The 19,469-nt window shown below is 40.5% G+C and overlaps 6 protein-coding genes across 7 annotated transcripts; 3 read left to right on the forward strand and 3 right to left on the reverse strand.

Moving 5' to 3' along the window:
* The first annotated feature begins 432 nt into the window (after positions 1 to 432).
* LOC137942444 (transcription factor MTB1-like) lies at positions 433 to 3,202 on the forward strand. The gene has a single exon (XM_068788088.1). It carries the CDS (start codon positions 1,168 to 1,170, stop codon positions 2,974 to 2,976), a length of 1,809 nt encoding a protein of 602 aa, XP_068644189.1. The 5' UTR covers positions 433 to 1,167; the 3' UTR covers positions 2,977 to 3,202.
* Positions 3,203 to 4,731: 1,529 nt separating this feature from the next.
* Positions 4,732 to 5,313, reverse strand: LOC137947558 (uncharacterized). The gene has a single exon (XM_068793376.1). It carries the CDS (start codon positions 5,311 to 5,313, stop codon positions 4,732 to 4,734), a length of 582 nt encoding a protein of 193 aa, XP_068649477.1.
* A 750-nt stretch (positions 5,314 to 6,063) lies between these two features.
* LOC137955906 (protein DEFECTIVE IN MERISTEM SILENCING 3) lies at positions 6,064 to 9,698 on the forward strand. Its single transcript, XM_068803121.1, has 8 exons — positions 6,064 to 6,271; positions 6,849 to 7,004; positions 7,171 to 7,285; positions 7,602 to 7,839; positions 7,957 to 8,148; positions 8,598 to 8,918; positions 9,077 to 9,311; positions 9,497 to 9,698. The coding sequence occupies exons 1-8, from the start codon at positions 6,254 to 6,256 to the stop codon at positions 9,521 to 9,523; spliced, it is 1,302 nt and encodes a 433-aa protein (XP_068659222.1). The 5' UTR covers positions 6,064 to 6,253; the 3' UTR covers positions 9,524 to 9,698.
* Positions 9,699 to 10,409: 711 nt separating this feature from the next.
* LOC137947673 (RNA polymerase II transcriptional coactivator KELP-like) lies at positions 10,410 to 10,898 on the reverse strand. Its single transcript, XM_068793469.1, has 2 exons — positions 10,714 to 10,898; positions 10,410 to 10,509 (listed from the first exon to the last, which is right to left on the reverse strand). Exons 1-2 carry the CDS (start codon positions 10,896 to 10,898, stop codon positions 10,410 to 10,412), a joined length of 285 nt encoding a protein of 94 aa, XP_068649570.1.
* A 584-nt stretch (positions 10,899 to 11,482) lies between these two features.
* On the forward strand, positions 11,483 to 15,406 carry LOC137947718 (putative respiratory burst oxidase homolog protein H). Its single transcript, XM_068793510.1, has 15 exons — positions 11,483 to 11,813; positions 11,933 to 12,092; positions 12,182 to 12,230; positions 12,316 to 12,429; positions 12,537 to 12,956; positions 13,048 to 13,434; positions 13,529 to 13,624; positions 13,717 to 13,832; positions 13,950 to 14,052; positions 14,164 to 14,252; positions 14,332 to 14,491; positions 14,582 to 14,731; positions 14,828 to 14,956; positions 15,058 to 15,136; positions 15,228 to 15,406. Exons 1-15 carry the CDS (start codon positions 11,483 to 11,485, stop codon positions 15,335 to 15,337), a joined length of 2,493 nt encoding a protein of 830 aa, XP_068649611.1. The 3' UTR covers positions 15,338 to 15,406.
* A 185-nt stretch (positions 15,407 to 15,591) lies between these two features.
* LOC137955913 (uncharacterized) lies at positions 15,592 to 18,676 on the reverse strand. 2 transcript variants are annotated; one of them, XM_068803134.1, is made up of 4 exons: positions 18,369 to 18,676; positions 17,372 to 17,614; positions 16,415 to 16,447; positions 15,592 to 15,828 (listed from the first exon to the last, which is right to left on the reverse strand). In XM_068803134.1, exons 1-4 carry the CDS (start codon positions 18,593 to 18,595, stop codon positions 15,759 to 15,761), a joined length of 573 nt encoding a protein of 190 aa, XP_068659235.1. In that variant the 5' UTR covers positions 18,596 to 18,676; the 3' UTR covers positions 15,592 to 15,758. The 2 variants fall into 2 exon arrangements, with proteins under 2 accessions (XP_068659235.1, XP_068659244.1); XM_068803143.1 differs by having other exon boundaries at positions 15,740 to 15,799.
* Positions 18,677 to 19,469: the final 793 nt, after the last annotated feature.

Here is a 19,469-nt window from a genome sequence, read left to right on the forward strand (position 1 = left end):
TAAGACGCTTAATTGGATTAATAAATCCACATAGTTATTAATTTACATGGATAAACAGGTTTTATTAATTTATTTACTAAAATGATTAAAAATTAACTGATTTGGAGGTTAGACAATCCGTACATCACTCTCGTGCATCTTATTTCGTTTTAAAAAATCGTGTTTGAAAATAGGGAGCTTCGGTGGTGGGCCAGGACCTTTAAGACCAACAGCACACGATAACAAGAGTACAGAAAAGCTGTTTCGCTATTTCGGATATTTGCACTTGCACCCTTCCGTCTGGTGGGCCAGCCCATTATTTGGAACGGAACTCATATTGCAAATATCTGAGTTGACTCGCCGGGTCACAACACTCGTTTGCGGTAAAAGCCCACGTCTTGATTTGTAGTGTAAAACAACCTTAAAAAGCGTGAGAGACGGAGAGGAAAGAGAGGAAAAACTGCACAAAATCCATGCCGACTCTCCAACCAACCAATGCTCAACCTAAACCATAGTTAGTTCCCACCCTTTTGGAGGTTTTTCGTTTTAGGGATCTCTCCCTCACAGTTTTTTTCTCTGATTTCTATCTTCTACACATGTTTTACTGTTTTAGGTCTCCCTCCCTGTCTCTTCTTTGTTAAATCCTTGCGTGCGTGAAACGTCGAAGAAATCTGCTGCCAATTTTTCTTGTTCCTGATTTTATTGACCGTTTGTACCAATTTCGCCCCCACCGCTTCCGAGGCGAGCTTCGGCCGACTGGAGGTGTGTATGATATTTTATGTTCCGTTGTTGGAGACTTTTTTCGTTTGATTTCTGCTTGGATACGCGGATTCTTGGAGTCGGTGCTGTTGGGTTCGTTATTCTGGCTTCTGTGGAGAGGAATGTGGATTAGTTTACACTGTTTTATTTCTTTAGTTTTGTACTTTTTATGATTTTTTTTTTTTTTTTTTGTTCACTTGGGGAGGGGATCTTGTTGTAAATTCTTTGACAAGATGAAACCCGTGGTGATTTTTTTTTGTTTGGATGAGAGGAGGTAGCTGGGAGGAGTGAAACGCGGGCGGTCTCACATTCAGGCTATTGGGGGTTGTTTTCGTAACTTTTGGGGCTTGTTATTTTGGGGAAGTGGAGGGGGAGATGAAAGTTGGATAGTATTGGGGTTTGGAGCTTGTGTTTTGCGGAAGGAGAGGGATGAAGACGGAGTTGGGATTAGGTAGATACTTGAATGACGAGGACAAGGCCATGGTTGCGGCCGTTTTGGGCCACCACGCATTCGATTACCTGACAACGAACACTGTTTCTTCCGAGGGTCTTTTAACTGCAGCTGGGAGTGATTTGAATCTCCAGAATAAGCTATCTGAGCTCGTGGAGGGCTCAAACTCGTCCAATTTAGGATGGAATTACGCAATCTTTTGGCAGATTTCAAGATCCAAATCTGGTGAGTTAGTTCTTGTCTGGGGAGATGGTTATTGCCAAGGTGAAGAATCTGACGCTCGACTTATGAATTTCCGTCTAGAAGATGAAACTAACCAGAAGATGAGAAAAAGAGTCCTGCAAAAGCTTCACACGTTCTTCAGTGGGTCAGATGAGGAGAACTACGCGTTCGGCTTGGATAAGGTCACTGATACGGAGATGTTCTTTCTTGCATCCATGTACTTCTCCTTCCCAAGGGGTGAAGGCGGGCCCGGAAAGGTTTTTGGTTCTGGGAAACATCTATGGCTATCTGACGTCTTGAAGTCTGCAGCAGATTATTGTTTTAGATCTTTCTTAGCTAAGTCTGCCTGTATTCATACTGTGGTGTTGATTCCCACTGATATGGGCGTAGTTGAACTTGGATCCTTGAAATCCATTCCAGACAATTTAGAAGTGATGCAGCAGATTAGGTCTGCCTTCTCTAAAGGGATAGCACCGGTGCCTGCAGTGAACGAGAAAAAAGACAAACATGCTCCTCTTACTAATTTTAGTTTTTCCAGTGACCGAGTGGAAGAGTACCCAAAAATTTTTGGAAAGGATCTCAACCCTGCAAGACCTCATGAAAAGCTTGTTGTAACAAAAGTGGAAGAGAGCACTGGGGATGTCTACCCAAATGGAAACAGAATGTTGCCCTTCATGCAAAATAGAAAGAGCTTTCATGGATTAGGTTGGAACCAGATCCACAATGTTAAACCAGCAACAGCGCCTGAAGTTGTTTATCCCTCACAACCACATATCACTAACCAAAAAAAGTTTAATAATGGCGTGGTAGTGATTGGTGGAAATGACACAGATGCAACTCACCGAGGATATGCCCATTCTAATGGAAATCAATTTCATCCAATGAAGCAGCAGCCAAGGCAAATTGATTTCAGTGGGACTACTTCAAGAGGACCTGTCCCACCTCGTCCAAATATAGGGGAATCAGAGCTCTCAGATGTGGAGGCTAAGGAAGAGCGAGCAGGGCAAATTGATGAACGTAGGCCAAGAAAACGAGGACGAAAGCCAGCCAATGGGAGAGAGGAACCTTTAAACCATGTGGAAGCTGAACGTCAGAGGCGTGAGAAGCTCAACCAACGGTTTTATGCTCTCCGAGCTGTTGTCCCAAACATCTCCAAGATGGACAAAGCTTCTCTGCTTGGGGATGCAATAACATACATCACTGACCTGCAGAAGAAGCTGAAAGAAATGGAATCCGAGAGAGAGAAGTATGGAAGTGCATCCAGGGATGCAGCCTCAGAAGCTAATTCTGCCGAGAATCGGAAACGTTTGCAACCAGAAATTGATATCCAATCTGTACATGATGAGGTGATCGTACGTGTGAGTTGTCCTCTTGATACTCACCCTGTTTCAAAAGTCATCCATGCATTCAACGAGGCCCAGATCAATGTGGTGGAGTCGAAGATTTCAGTATCTGCAGGAACTGATACTATTTTTCACACTTTTATAATTAAATCTGAAGGCTCTGAGCAGTTGACAAAGGATAAGCTGATGGCGGCATTTGGTTGGGAATCAAATGCCCTATAGTCGTTAACTTCTTTTGTTTCCATAGAGAGTTTTTTCATGAAAAAAAGGGTTTTAGATGAAGTAGCCAACGAAGGAGCAAAATTTATTATGTAGATTGACCAACAGCAGCCTTCTGTTATTGTGAAAAGTGTTTTAGATGAAGTAGCCAACGGAGTAGCAAAATTTATTATGTAGATTGACCAACAGCGGCCTAGCTGTTATATAAGTGCATATTTGTTCCACTCAAGTGTCCAGTGCGCAAGCTTAATTAATCTATTTGTAAGTTTACCTACATTTTTGTTTCATATTATTTGTTGTCTTTCATCAGCTCTGAGTTATATTACTCTTGAACTTATATTGTTGGTTTTGGTCAATGTTGATGATGTAGTGACTGGTAAGACTATCATTCTCAGCTGTTATTCATGTCTTGCTTAAGAACCATTGCAGTTATGGAAGGTCAGGACTGATGCGCCAATGTCTAGTGAGTTTTTTGTGTTAATGACTCTAATTCCAGGCTTTCTTTGGAGGCTCCCGAAGGTTAAGTATTTCTCACACATGGAGAGGATTTTCTGATGCGCAATATTATTGATGTGTTGAAGAACCAATGTTCTTATCAGCTTATCTTTTCCGGTTGGCTAGTGTTATGATACCAACTAAAACTGAACACTGTTTATCCGAGGATACAATGAGTCTTTACTATACGTTGTTGTTTCAGGGAAATGCGTGGCAAATTAAATGTTTTTTGGGTTAATCTCAGCTGCATATCCTGCCAGTGTATGTGTGAAAACGAAGCACAATTATTGATTCAAGTTTGACAGGGTACAGGACTTGTATTAGTGGAATGGAATTTTAAAGAACTGTTTCCGACAGATCTCTGGTGCGCTTCTCCTCTCTGTTCAGCATTGTTTTCCTACTTACTCAAGTGATACCATTCTTCCCCTCTTTATGAGATTACCTACGTCGAGCAGACGTAATGTTGGGTTTTCTTACCTGAAGCATCCTCTGTTTTCTTTCTCTGTTATTATTTCCTGATTGTCCTTTGCCAAATTGTTTCTCTTTTCCATTAGTGTCATTTCATTTTTATTTTTTTCTATTTTTTATCAGTCGATCGATTGGCCTTTTCGTCGAATATTTCCTAACCATATGAAGAAGTCTCACTCCCATTTTCTGGTTTTGGACTTTAGTGGGCAATTATTTGAAACTTCGTTGGATTCTATGCTCTAATGAGATTAATCTTTGTCGCAGACCCTTCAGACATTCTGAAAGCTAAAGTTATGTAGTTGGCTTTCGGTCGGATTCTAACTTTTCACTGTGCATGTATACTGCATCCTTTGAAAGGTTGGGGAACTGCAGTGTCTCTGCTGTCTTAAACATGAGATAGCTCATCTGGGAAAAAAATTCAAGGTGTCTCGACCCTTCTATAATGGGCGAGTCTCTCCGGACCATATGATTCATGATTTGATCCGAGTCTTTAAGTCGTTTAATGTCCTTTCAATTTGTGTGTGGTCCGGGATCCAGAAACAAGAACAATGTGAATCACTTTACAAGCTTTTATTACATCAACGGTAACAAGAGGAATTTAGCCGTGGTTTGGGTCATTGTAAAGCTCAATAACTTTGGCAATTGATGAGGCAGCACGACGGATGCCCATTTGAGTACAAGAGACTCTATTGGGTATTTGCTTCGCTCATACACGATTTAATCTAATCTAACGCCACACCAAATTGTATCCAACCCTACCATTTTACAAAATAATCCAATCCCTTGAGAGTTAGTTTAAGCATCTCTTACTTGAGCAATTCCAAAGGCTGTCTTTCGAACGTCTGTAGAGACGCTGAGCCTCTGACCAGCAGCCCATGCTGCCCTGGTCCGTTTAGGTTGCGCCTCCGACACGGTCACCGCCTGCCTCATTCTCTCAATCAGCGCCTCCGTGTTCTCCTGCTCCGACAAGATATCCGCCAACTCGTTCCGGCTTATCGCCATCTTCACCCTCCACACGCCTTTCCCCGGAGAAGGCAGAACCTCCATGGACCGAAGATCCGACGATTCAGCTGCTGATAGTCTCACAGGGGCGATCTGGACCTGCTTCGCCTCCGCCTCCGAGCCTCTCTCCTTCTTCGGACCTACCGTTGTTCTTTCTTCGGACACTGGGAGAAGATAGTACAAGTGGCCGATGAGAAGCCTGTCGTGGTGGAGTAGTGGGGAACAGACGTTGCCCTGCCGGAATATCCCATATCCGGGAAAGTCCTTGACAACTGTCTGGACATTGATGGGACTTTCCAACTCCATTATTCCCCCGGAGCCCGTCATGATCCGTACCACTTCAGGCCCGGCTTCGGCAGCCATGCAATTGCCCATTGTTTCAGATTTTTTGTGGGGGAAGAGTCATTCTCAGTGGTTCAGTTTTAAAAGGGAATAATAGAGCCGAGAAAAAGTAAAAAAATTATTTTGAGGTTGGGGAAGAAGAAGACAAAGAACTGATGGGATGGGAGAATTTCCCTCTTGTTTTTCGAAAACTCGAAGAGGCCTCCATGTGGGAGCGACTGGTAAGGCTATCTATATCCGCAGTTGCCCGTTGGAGGTTCATTCATTGAATGCGCGACTCTCTGAGCCAGAAGTCAATGATCCAAAATCTTGATATTTTAACTCGGACTTGAAATTCAACTCAACACATGAAAATCTGAGTTGGATTAATTGAGTCGGATGAAGACTCAGTGATTGACCAAACTTAAGAGTGAATCTAAAGGAATATTATCAGAGTAGAAGAGTTGAGTCCCTCTTGCTACTTAATTCGCTAATCCAAAATCTTCCTATCCTAATCGCTAGTGGACTCGGATCCGAACCCAAAATCTATTTTGTTACGAGTCACAACTCACAGCTCTGACGTCCCGTTTTTTACTCCCGGTCATTATTCTTATCGAAGAGTAGGGACCTGTGTCAGTCTTCATGCTTCTAGCCTATTGCACCATCTTGGGCTCAGAGCGAGGCGAGCCGCTTGGATAACTTGACTGTGACACGTGGGCGTGGGCGAGCCAACGTTTGCGTGAATGTAGCACGGTCAGTTTGACGTCAACTAGGCATAGTCTAGTGTCTACGGCTCTCCGTCACTCTTCGTGCTTCGCTTCTGTTGACGGGAACAGAGTTACCATGGCGAAGGGCATTTCATGTTTCCAATTGGAAGGGAAGACTGAAAAGAGCCCTTGGTAATTGGCATGACTCCATTGGAACGTGGAAGTGGCGTTTCAGTTACCTGCATATTCGGCAGTTCGCTCCGGAGAGCAGTGATTCCTCTTCCGCTATGTTCAGCCCTAATCAGGTCTGGCCTCTGTATTTTCTGTTGCCCATGAAAATCGTTTTATATTTCAGGAAAATAACATTTCCGGGTGTGCATGTGGAACGTTTGCTTCGTCTAATTCGCGATTGATACGCAGTGGGGATGGAAATTCGCAAGCATGCAAGTTTGTGTGATCGCGGAAGATAGAGAGACAGTTTTATTCTACTACTACTTTTTTTTGTTTTGTTTTTTTAGATGAAGAGAAAACTCGTCTGTGAATTGTCTGCTGAGTTGCTGATATCTTGTACTCCAACATTGTTATTCAAAAAATTTAAAGAAGTTCTGCTTGAATCTTATGTACGACCAAATGGGCTCAAATAGTATGAATTTTCTATTCTTTAGCATGGATGTTTAGTATTTGATGTGTTTGTTTGCACTTCCTTACAAATCTTGGAAGTATTGTTAATTTTCTAGTATAGAAAGATTTCCCGCTCCTAACTTTTATCAGAAAAATGCATTGGTAATCATGCCTAACTTTTAGTAGAGTGCCAAGAAACTTAGGATCTTAAGGGTATGTGAGATATAAAATACCCACACACTGATTGTGCTTGTTCTTCAGGTTCGTATGCCGCCACTTTCTAATACAAAGAAACTCTCCTCCCCAGAGCCGTCCATATCAAATCACACTTACCAAGATGACCTTTCTTTGGTGCCAAGAGGTGAAATGCAAGATGACACAATTCAGCAGGTTGAATCACTCATAGGCCAGTCTCAGGTAGGTTGCATTCAGGCCTTTTATATCTTCTTCCCTGCTTTCCTTTTTTTTTCTTTTTGGTTAAATGTACATTGCCACTTCACTTCCTTGCATCCGTGAATCATTAGAGACCTTTTCTACTGCAAACCCTTGGAAATTGTCTATCTTAAGATTTCTGCATCTGCAGAAACTTCAGGAGGATCTGCAAAAGTTGGGCTTGAGGATCAAACATCATGAGGACAACTTGAGAATTTTGAAGACGCAGACAAACAACTTAGATGAATCCATTCTTGATATGCAAGGTCAATTTCACATTATTTAATCTCCTACTATCAAGATGAAGTAAGGGTAGCAGCTTAGTCTATAGATGCTAAATTTGCAATTTTATATCTTATGTAGGTAAGATCCGGTCAATGGTGGTTGCAATAATATGTATCTTATACCAAACAATTGAATGTTAGAAAACAGAACACCAAGGTGACTCTATGTAATGATCCTTGGGCTCCTTGGTAATGTACTAAATTTGAGACCCTCATGCATCATTTTTTTTTCAGCTAGTATTACTTCACATAGTTTGACTTGGAAAATACTGTTCTCAACTAACATTAGTTCACACAGTTAGACTTGGAAAGTACCATGCATCAAATGCCCCTGACATCAGCAGTCAGAATCTTGATGATGCACGGAGTGAGCAGCAAACCATTGAACAGATACTAAAACATGAGAAAACAGCCGCTGGCATAGTGTGTCAACTTAAAGTTCGACATGGGTCCCAAGCATCACAGGTACCTTTAATGAAGAATGTGCTTGGTATTGTAGCTATGCTTGGCAAAGTATCTGATGATAATCTTAGCAGGTATTTTTCTTTATTTATTTTGCCTCCTCTCTTTATGATTATACTGTGTACTGCAATCCACCATTACTTTCAAAATCTTATCTCTGCTTGCACTTAACCATCTATTTATCTAAACAGGGTTTTTTCAGAATATTTAGGATTGGAGATTATGATGGCAGTTGTGTGCAAGACTCATGATGATGTCAAAGCTCTTGAAACATATGACAAAGAAGGTCAAATTGATAAAATTTCTGGTCTTCATGGGCTTGGAGCTTCCATTGGAAAGCAGTTGGATGGCAGATATCTTGTCATTTGTCTTGAAGACTTGAGGCTAGTGCCTTTCATCTTTAATAGAACTCTTAAAACGAAGATTATTTTTCAGTGGAGAGGAAAACCTATTATATCTCTTGCGTTGGTTTGTTATTTGCAATCTATTCTGCGTACATAATGGTGCATATATTGTGGTCTTGAAGCATAATACAGCTAGGTGCCATTTCGAAATATATACATATATACATATATAAATATATAGTTAGGTCCTTTATCAGTAGTCCCAGATGTGGCTTTCGATGAAAGATCGAGAAGCATGGGCATATATAGCACAAGACCATCAGTCAGGGAAACCTCTATGTTCTCATCTGTGTCTCTGTTTCTAAGAGTCTGCCTGAAGAGGGCAATTCTGAATATGTCAATTTTGTCTCCAAGTAATCTTACTTTTAGATGTTGTGAGGCTAATACTAAATGTGGTTTGGCTAATACTAGACATGGTTTTCTCACAGGCCTTATGTGGGTCATTTTTTAGTGGATGACCCTCAAAGAAAGCTGGCGTTGCTGAACCCAAGATTACCAAATGGAGAATCTCCTCCTGGATTTCTAGGGTTTGCTGTGAATATGATTCAAGTGGACAATGTCCACTTATCTTATGTCACAGCTAAAGGTCATGGTCTAAGGGAGACATTATTCTACAGTATTTTTTCCCGCTTGCAAGTATATAAAACAAGAGCTGAAATGCAAGATGCCCTTCCTTGTATAACTGATGGTGCTGTCTCCTTGGATGGTGGAATAATTAAAGGTCCTGGGATATTTTCTCTTGGAACTAGGTAGGTGGAAGCTACTTTGGTTCTTTAATTGTTCTCTTTTTCTTGTGGGGTAAACCATCGAATCTTAGTATTGGATGAATTTTGTGAATTGATTTGCTTTCTGATTAGAAAGACTTCATCTTTTTCACTTCAGTTTTATATCATGCATCTGATGTCAGGAAAGATCTGGAAGTGAGATTCCCAGTTAGTTCTGGGAAGTCCAGCCTACCTGCAGATATCATTGAAACTGAGGAGCAGTTGAGGCTTATGATGTGGGAAAAAGAAAGAATTTTCGAAGACATGCAAAGAGAGCAAACATTATTGCAACATGTGAAAAACACTTTTGGATTCAAGAGGGACGAGTTCATGAATTTCATTAGTAGGGCTTCACCAACCTCACCATACATGGCCCAGGTAACTTTTTTTCTCTCGCTATCTTTGACATGTGTAATTTTGTGTGTAATTTTGTTTGTCATTTACCTGCTGGCATTTCAATCTTGGCCTTCCTTTGACAAGTTCCAGTTGCAACTATTTGAAAATTATGTACACTTAACTGTGCCTAATCTTGATGTCATATTTACTTTTACTGTGATGAGCAGAATCAAAATCATACCGAGATGAGGTAGGATGTTCAAAATTGAATTCTTGACGGATATGCCAAATCTAAGACGCCCAATCCAGATTTGTGAGCATTAGTGAGGTTTCATGGGCTTGTTGTTAACTGCCACAATTCTTTTGATCAATTATTTGCATTTTCTTTCTGAATGGAAATACTGAAATCATTTTGATAGTTACAGGAGTTATTTGGCCTTGTCCCTTGTTTCACTGTTTCATGCCTTCCAAACGCCACTCGGTATACAAAAACAGACGCATAACAGAAAAATGGTATCTTTTAGGGTCTGTTTGGAACTTTTAGAAAAGAAAAGAAAATGAGAATTTAATTATTGTTCTTAAAATAGTTAATAAAAATAAGATGATCAATTTTTTTCATTAACTATTTTTTAAAATAATAATGGTCAAATTTTCTTTTTCTTTTCTTGGCATTGAGAATATACAGCGTGAAATTCAAAGAAAACAATATTGAATGATTCAATAAATGGGAACGGTCTTAGGGTTTTTTTTTTTACAATTGAAAACTGACCTCGCCGTGAAAAGCTTTACAGAAAATAGATAGTCTCTGTGATCTGACTACTGTAGCTACCTTGACTCCAGCTTCTGGATTGCCTCCTCTTTTCTTTTTCTTTTCCATGGGTTCCAAACAGACGGACCCTAAAGGAACACAATCTATACCAATTGAACACATACCCAATAAGCCAAAGGGGTAGGAAGATTCACTTATGTCCCCATTTGACACTTTGATAAGCAATAACAATGGATGAGCCAAATTTTAGGACTATTAGGATGAAATGCAGTCGAATTCAAATTACATTTCAAGTAGAGATAGTACCAGTTTTCAATCATGCAGATTGAAGAACTAGAAATTGTTGTTACCTTTTGAAGAGGGGAGCTTTCCTAGTATTCCCTGATGGAAACCAACGTCTTACCTCTAAATTCTTGAATAGTTATCCGCCTCTTAGGCCACCATGAGAAAGGACAAAACGTTGGTTGAGAACTAAGCTCTTGGAGTAGGCATCACCATTTGATGGAGTCAGAAGACTCATAAAGAGTGACAGTTTCATCTATTTTTTGCTCAAAACGTCGCTTCAAGATCATAGAAACGGTGGAATAGGAAACCTATACCGGCGGGGATTCAATCTTTTAACTACACCATGGACAGGGAATAGAAGTGCTTCATGGAACTCGCTCAAATTATTGCTTCTTAGAAAGAAACGATTCTACGACCCCTGGGACGATCTGCTTGTACTCGTGAGCAGAAAGGTTGATTCCGAGCTTCTCGAAGGCCAAGTTTCTCACCTTGAATTCCGTCATCTCTTGCATATCCGCGCCTTTCAAAATGTCGACGACAGTCTCTTCGATCTCCTGCTTTGTTTCAGGTTCCATTTGGGGAAGGGAATCAGAAAAGCCCGCGCACAGAGCAAAGAAGATGAATGAAGTCGTTCATCTGAGCTATTAAAACTCAAAAGCTGTGGGGGAGTTAAAACCTTTTGTAATATATACACTTAAATCTGCTTTAAAAGAGGATATATTACGTTTTCATGAGATTTATTCTAAGAATATTAATATGCGAAAAAGGAGGGCCTCAACTCGTCCATGTTTCGCGAACAAATATTACAAGGAAAAGCCAGTCACTTGGCTCGACATCAACCCATTAAAGATTTGTTTAATGATTACAGAAAATTACAGAATTGAAGCAGCGGAGGGCCTTAACTCGAACAGAAATAACAAAGAAAAGCCAGTCACTTCGTTCGACATCAACGTGGTGGCATCAAGAGACAGTCGAAGCGTCGTTGACAGTTTTCGTACTCCTAGAAATATGTTTCAAGGCCAACTGACTCCATAATTGTCCCCTTCTTCCTCGCTCTCTTTCTCTCGCTCCTTCTTTCGCGTTCTTTGGCTTCAACCACCTCCGTCTTGCCATCTTTTGCATGAAATAGATCGCATAAGATACATCAAGTGAGCCCGAGATGGACAATTCCGTCAGTCCTCTCACAGGCCGGGGCCATGACGCCGTTGTCGCCTTCCCAGATGGAACATCTGGAGACGCCGGTATCGGCGAAAATGGATCTGGGTCCGGAGCCAAGTCCTTGCTCCGAGCCTTCAGCAACATCCGATTCGCGCCGGTGCCTACGTTGAAGAAGATGGTCCGAAGCCGTTCCAGTGCCGTGAGGGGTCTCAAAAGCTTACGTTTCTTAGATCAGAAGACCACGGTAAAGGGCTGGAACGACGTCCAGAAACGATTTGACCAGCTCGCCGTTGATGGCCTGGTTACAAGGGACAAGTTTGGGCTCTGCATTGGTGAGAATAATGTCGAGAACTCTTTCTTTTACGTGTTTCAAGTATTGGGTCCGGTCCCGAATTTTTTGTTTGTTCGTTTATTTAATGCAATGCTTGATATAGTCATCGGCTTGTCGAAGGTATGGCTGAATCGCGTGAGTTCGCCGGGGAGCTCTTTGATGCCTTAGCTCGGCGGCGGAGACTGGAAACCACGGCCATAACGAAAGATGAATTGAGGGAATTCTGGGAGATGCTGGAGGATCAAAATTTCGATTCTCGGCTTCAGATATTCTTCGACATGTAAGCAAATATATGTTGTAAGTATTGTCCAGGAGCAGCAATACAGAAGATATATGGCTCATGCAGACCTACCTTCGATTTTCTAACAGGTGCGACAAGAATGGCGACGGGAAGCTTTCAGAGGAGGAGGTGAAGGAGGTGGGTATCGATCAACTTCTGAAAGTCCTTCAATACACTTCCTTTTTATTTTTGCTTTGTAAGTAAATGAGAATGCACTCTCAAGGTTATTATGTTGAGCGCCTCTGCAAACAAGCTAGCTAAACTCAAGGGACATGCGAGCACCTACGCTGCTCTCATAATGGAAGAACTCGACCCAGATAATAAGGGTTATATAGAGGTATTAATCACATTCCCTTTTTTTCTTTTCTTTTTTTCTCATTTTGGAGAGGAGATAGAACTTTCAGAAACAAACCCTGTAATTTTTCCCCTTTTTGGGCAACTCAGTTATGGCAGCTTGAGACCTTACTCACAGGAATTGTTAGCTCGCAATCAAGTGAAACATACAATAAACGTAGCCACACACTCGCAAGGACGATGATTCCAAGCAGATACAGAAACCCAATAAACCGTTTCCTGAGCCGCGTCTTCGAAGCTATGCACGACAACTGGAAACGGATATGGATAATTTTGCTCTGGTTAACAGCAAATTTGCTTCTTTTTGGATGGAAATTCCACCAATTCATGGACAAAGAAGCATTTGAAGTCCTGGGTTACTGCGTGTGCGTAGCCAAAGGGTCGGCAGAAACTACAAAACTGAACATGGCTCTGATTCTCCTACCCGTCTGCAGAAACACCATTACTTGGCTACGTTCGTCCTTTCTCGGTTCCATCATCCCTTTCGACGACAATATCAATTTCCACAAGGTCTGATTTTTCAGTCCAGCTCTCTAAATTGCCATCTCCACTTTCCCCCCTTCTTCTTCTCACTGTTTCTGCTTCTCATTTCAAATTGCAGGTCCTTGCGTTTGGAATTACAGTCGGAGCCATTGTACATAGTGTCGCTCATCTCCTGTGTGATTTCCCGAGGATGGCTTCATGCCCGAGGGACTTATTCATGAAAACATTGGGAGCCAATTTTGGTTACAAGCAGCCCACGTATGGGACACTCGCAGCCAGTGCTCCAGGTGTGACTGGATTTCTAATAGTCATCTTGATGACAATTTCATTCACATTAGCAACACATTCCTTCCGGAGAAATGTAGTTAAGTTGCCAGGGTCTATTAGTCGCCTGGCAGGCTTTAATGCCTTTTGGTATTCTCATCATCTTCTCGCATTTGTCTACATCCTCCTGCTTTCTCACAGTTTCGAAATCTTCATGACTAGAGAGTGGTTCACGAAGACGGTAAGTGTCGAAATACACTGCTCCTTCCTCTTCAACCTCTGGCAGAACTTAAGGACGCTGTTATCGTTTCTGATTTTCTGCTGTGCTTCAACAGACATGGATGTATATAATAATACCAGTGATCTCCTATGCTTCTGAAAGGCTTCTAAGAAAATTTCGGGAGAAACTCCGTCCCATAACCATCATTAAGGTGTGCTTGTTTCTGAATACGGAAATCCATTCCTTTTGAAACTTGTTCGTAGATGATTTGGGATTAAATAGTGGCTCTTCGTATGTTACCAGGCTGCTATTTATCCTGGAAATGTTCTTTCGTTACATATGACCAAACCTCCCGGATTCAAGTACCGGAGTGGAATGTACTTGTTTGTAAAGTGCCCGGATATCTCTCCTTTTGAATGGTGACCATTTCTTTATCATTTTCTTCAGTAGAAAATTGATTTGGGATTAGATGGTGGCTCTTCATTCAGCTCTTTCTGAGACAAGTTCTCATAATGGTGTTTGACTGATGACTACAGGCATCCCTTCTCGATCACCTCTGCGCCTGGAGACAGTTACTTGAGCATACATATACGAACTTTAGGAGACTGGACAACTGAGCTCAGAAAGCTATTTGAAAAGGTTCACTACTAAGTGAAGATCACAGTGCTGATCTTAATTTTACGAAATGCTCTCTTCCTCTTCCCTTGAGCAATATGATGTCTTTACGTAATGTTCTTGTTTGTGTGACAGATTCTTGAAACTCCCATTGCTGCAAAGAAAGGCACTCTAGGAAGATTAGAAACAACTGTAGTAGCAGATGCAGATATTGCCGAAACGAGGTTATTGCAAGAGACGGATCACTTTCAACTTATTGATGTTTGATTTCATCTCAAGCATCGAGTCTTTTTGTTTGTGCAGATTCCCCAAGCTATTCATCGACGGGCCCTTTGGAGCCCCAGCTCAAAACTACAAAAAATACGACATTCTATTACTGATTGGACTTGGAATTGGAGCTACTCCATTTATAAGCATACTGAAGGACCTGCTCAACCATATGAAGGCAAATGAATTCTACACTGTAAGTAGCAAACAGGAAACAGAGCTGAAAACTTTGCGTCTATGAGAGGGCCATTTTCCGCAGTTAAAGGTGTTCAATGATGTGATGTAGGAATCCCCAAGCATCAAACAGGGCAGCGAGGTAAACAAAATTAGAGGACAGGGACCTGGAAGGGCCTACTTCTACTGGGTCACGAGGGAACAAGGCTCTTTCGAATGGTTCAAGGGTGTCATGAATGATATTGCAGAGTGCGACCATAATGTATGTGGGAACTCGGCCTTTCTTTTCTGTTTCTGCTTCTCCATTAATGACTCTGCTCCAAGGAATGAAATGAAAACTTTTGGATTATTATTGCAGCACATCATAGAAATGCACAACTATTTAACTAGCGTCTACGAAGAAGGAGATGCAAGGTCAGCTCTGATAGCCATGGTGCAGTCACTGCAACATGCAAAAAACGGAGTTGACATAGTCTCAGGAAGCAGGGTACTGATAGAGATAAAGGATAAAAATCAAAATACAAATACCAAATAGACTCTAACTCAAACTCTGAACGATGTTCTCTAAATTTGTTCTTGAATTTGCAGATACGAACACATTTTGCCCGGCCAAACTGGGGGAAAGTTTTTACTGACCTTGCTAAAGCACATGAATCTTCCAGGATAGGTACTTCCATTTCCCTCTTTCTATTGTTCTCTTTCTCGAATGATTCTTCCGAATATATGGAAGTGAGAATATCTTGTAATCATGGTTGCAGGAGTCTTCTACTGCGGAAGTGCAACTCTAACTCAACAATTACGACGCCTTTGTCAAGAGTTCAGTCACAATACCAACACTCGCTTTCAGTTTCACAAAGAGAATTTCTAGACAGGTTTTCATTAGCCCAAAGTGACTAAGCATGTCCGCACCACCAATTGGAGGGTTTTTCCTACCTCAGAAAGGATGAATATACTGCAGTAAATAGGGGTAACACGTACATTTTCAACAAAATAATACATTTTCTTGTAGATTCAAATCGTCTCTCTTATTTGGAAAGGCTTTCGTGCATTAATTTCGTTACATATTGTATGTATAAATGTATAGTAACCAGTTCACATTTAAGCAAGGAAAAATCAAACAACAGAATGAGGAACAATGATTGCCAAGACAAGAAAAACACTCATGCATAGAGGCTCATAAGGCCCCTCCATATGTGTTTTTCTGCAGCATAACCCCCAACCTTGTTACATTATGACCATTGGCTGTTTCGAACACACCTGCTGAAGCTCCCTTAACCTTGCAGCCCTTTCTAGGTTTGAGTAAAATCAGCCCTCACCCTCTTCTCATCAGCTTTCAGATGAAATTTGCTCAAGTAGATTCTTCATCAGAAGTTAAAAACCAATACAAACGACTTAAGACCTAATACAAAAACACTTGCTTGATATCCCATGTAAGCAATATTTCTAGAGAAATGATTAAAGAAGCTCTGTTAGACACCCATTTGAGTGGATGGTATAATCAGTTTTAGAAATATATTGTATTTTATTAAAGAGGAAGAACAAATAAAGAAAGAAGCTTGTTGGAGATTGACTCTCTTTGGCTAACTTATCTGTCAGGCCATTAGCAGACCTGCGTACATGATTAAGTATAATATTGCTCATATGCAATACATAAGCGGCTCATTTTACTTTTAAGGGCTCCCATCACATCCATTACCAAGAGGTGGTATTTGAAGCCTGACTTAGTTTCACTTTAAAACCAAAATAAAGAAGTTCATTTTCCAAGGCAGACATCAAGGTCCCAAACAAATAAATAAATTATCAAAGAGAGTACAAAATTAACAAGGAGAAAATTACTCAACATTTTTTGCAGTGCCTTCCTTATATCACTTATGGTATCTACAAACAGTGACTTATAGATCAAACCAGTAAATAACCTAGCTTTGGAAAGTAGTAGCAATGTTACCTCCTGAAATTCCTTGGACTTTGCCCTTTTTTGCTGCACGATTGGCATCACAAGTAAATCAGATGAGTTTAAAATCATAAGATAGTTCATGAAATTAACTGCCTTGTGGATAAGACTGTACAGTAGGCCAAACAATCAACAAGCTTAAGTAAAAGAAAAACAAAGACTAAATTATCTCTTAAGTAGGAGTAGAAGAAAGGGGTTCAAACAAAACAGAGGCTACATTATGACTGTTTAGATCACTTCACATAATAACCATGAACTACAGAGATGGAAATATCTTGAAAGGTGATAGAAACTAAGCCTCAAATTTGATCATAAAACTCAGCGAGGGAATAAAATGGAAAAGAAACAAATGACAAACTTGCTCCAGGAAAATAATTAACTACTTCCAATTTAGTTTGCATTAATATCATCGAGGCACGGTTGAGAAAGCTCTCTCATATCTACTAGGGTTATATATATGTTACACCCAACAAGCACCACTGTCAAAACCAGCATGTCTAACCATTTTGAGGAACGTCCCATCATGTAAATATAAAATGGCCTCAACAATCCAATTAGCCAATCATACAAACTACAAGATCAATCAAATCTAAGCTCTTCGTCCAGGTAACATTCTGCATGCTGGACAGATAGCCGACATATTATGATTATTATTATTATTAGAAAATAAAACACAAGAAACGAGTAATGACCATCCACACTACAAAATTATTTTGTGACAGACATATACTGATGTATAAATCCTATAAACTAATAGTAGAGGAAATTCTTTTAGCCATCCAAGAAACCTTTTTTTTAAGACATTAGGGTAAAATATTAATATGATCACTTAGGCCGGAATCAAAAGATATCTTCAGTCTGAAAGCCAATCCCTAACCCACAGAACCCCCAACAAATTTAAATCTATATTTTTTTTGTGAGAGAAACAAAACAAGAGAAAAAGAAGTCTACCTCGATTGATTCTTATCCATGGACCTTGAGGAAGCTACAGGTCCTTCCCTTCCAAAAGCAACTTCATCCATGCTTTGTCCCTGCCTCTTATACCGTCCACCACATGCCACAAATCCAGGACATGGCCTGTAGGCTTTAATGGGCCACCAACCAAATCCTGGAACTGTTGCAATGCCACCTTGAATCCTTCCTTCTCCATTACAACCCTTCTCAATTTTCTCCCTTCCACAGGCTTTGCACCCACTGGAAACAGCAAGGAGTAGGAAGTGTTTAAAGAATAATTTCTCCTTTTCACTATATTAGTCAAAAATATCCTCAAAAACCACACATGCGTTGTGTATAACTAGGCAGCTGATACCATCTGATGACTCAATCATTTGTATGTAAAACACATAATTTACTATCCTAGAAGGCAGAATAAAAAGAAAAAAAACAGTTTACAAATAGCTTAAACAGAATTTCAGCTCCCATGGATGCATACAGAAACTTGTACAAAAGCCCTACACGTTAAAGGTCACCCCCAAGGCTTGGAGAGGAGCGTACATCTAGAAATTCACAGAACATTGTATGGTCACAAAAAACAAAAAAACAAAAAAAGTAGCCTTCACAAAAAGAATGATGACTTCTAAAGTCTTTCAAGCTCGTGTAAATGAGTCATCCTTCCTAACATGTACTCCAGAATCAGGCTAGCTGCTAGCTAGCTTTGATGTTTTAGTTTTTTACAACAAAGTGCAACCAACTATGATGGCAAGAATCCAGCTCAAACCAATTCCTTAAGCTTTTCTCTGCTTTTATGGCCAACTTGGCAAGCATTTACTAACATTCTCAGATTCCAAAATGGAATTAATCAGCCAAAAGTAACCTTCAGATTCCTTTTTTTATCCAGAAGGAAAAATCAGTCAATTCAACTATAGAACAGAAAGCCAATAATTGTCGCAACTTTAATAACAATAAGACCGCAAAGCAATCTATAAGTAGAAAAGTGGAAATTAGATACCCCAGGGGAAACTGCTCTTCCTTGGCTTTTAAGGTAGAATCTTCTCCTGTTGAAATTCTTTCATAAGGAGGCGAAGAAGACTCCACGCCCAAAGTGGGCTCCTGAAGAGATGATGAGCAAAATAGAGATGGTCTCAGAGAGCATGGATGCGATAATTTTTTGCTGTGGGAACGGTAGTTGGGAGAGAATATTTGATGAATATTAGGGATTGAGAGGCAGACCACCATTTCTTGCTTCAGAAGTGGTTGGTTGAGCTCGAGGACAGATAACTTGATAAAATAACAAAAATCTCGCGGGCACACTTAGCCAGCAGAAGTGGTTCAAAAATAAAGTCGAGAGCAAAAGGTGCCATCGAACTCGGGCATATAACAAGCATCCCACCCCCCCTCCCCCCTCACAACAATTTTTTTTCAGATTTTTGTTGATTTGTCTTCAATTATATAAGCTTTGGACTTATTTAAAATATTTTATCTAAACCAATCACAAAAATATATGGGGTATTTTATTATTTTTATCTATTGCTACTAAAAAATTACAGAATATTATTGACTCTTAAAATTCTTATAATAAATAAATAATATAAAAAATAAATTTATAGTCTTCTCCCTTTGAAAGCTTCTCCTTCGGCTTCACAAATTCCATTTGGCTGACAGTAATCCGGTGTGAATTGACTTCTTCAGTCGAAGTAGACCCACTTCCGGTCCTGGTGAACATTTTCAAGCGATTGATTACTATGATTTGCATTGCCTTACCCATTTGAACCTAGCTCAATTACGTTCCAATTCAATTGCACAGAAACACACTTTGAGATGCAAATCAGACGCCCACCTTGTACAGTGGTACTTCCTAATACTTGGCTACCCACGCAGCGATCCTAGGAAGATTGTAAAAACTAAAAACGAGCTTCGTTTAGGGAATATATGTTTACGTGTCCAGTTCTTAACATCTCAAAGGAAACAGTGGGAGGAAAACGAGTATACCATTAAAACTACGGCGTTGCCATTTTTGCACGAAGCGTCCGTCCAGTTCGTCCTGGAATAGCATTTCGAACCAGATACACATCGTAGGACCACATCCATCTCCTGCACCCGCCTAAAACAC

The sequence above is a fragment of the Aristolochia californica genome, unplaced genomic scaffold (genome assembly GCF_029961685.1).
Source record: "Aristolochia californica isolate CCGP_79_NKW_82.1479 unplaced genomic scaffold, dmAriCali1.0.hap1 SCAF_1, whole genome shotgun sequence".
In the NCBI taxonomy this organism is placed as follows: domain Eukaryota; kingdom Viridiplantae; phylum Streptophyta; class Magnoliopsida; order Piperales; family Aristolochiaceae; genus Aristolochia; species Aristolochia californica.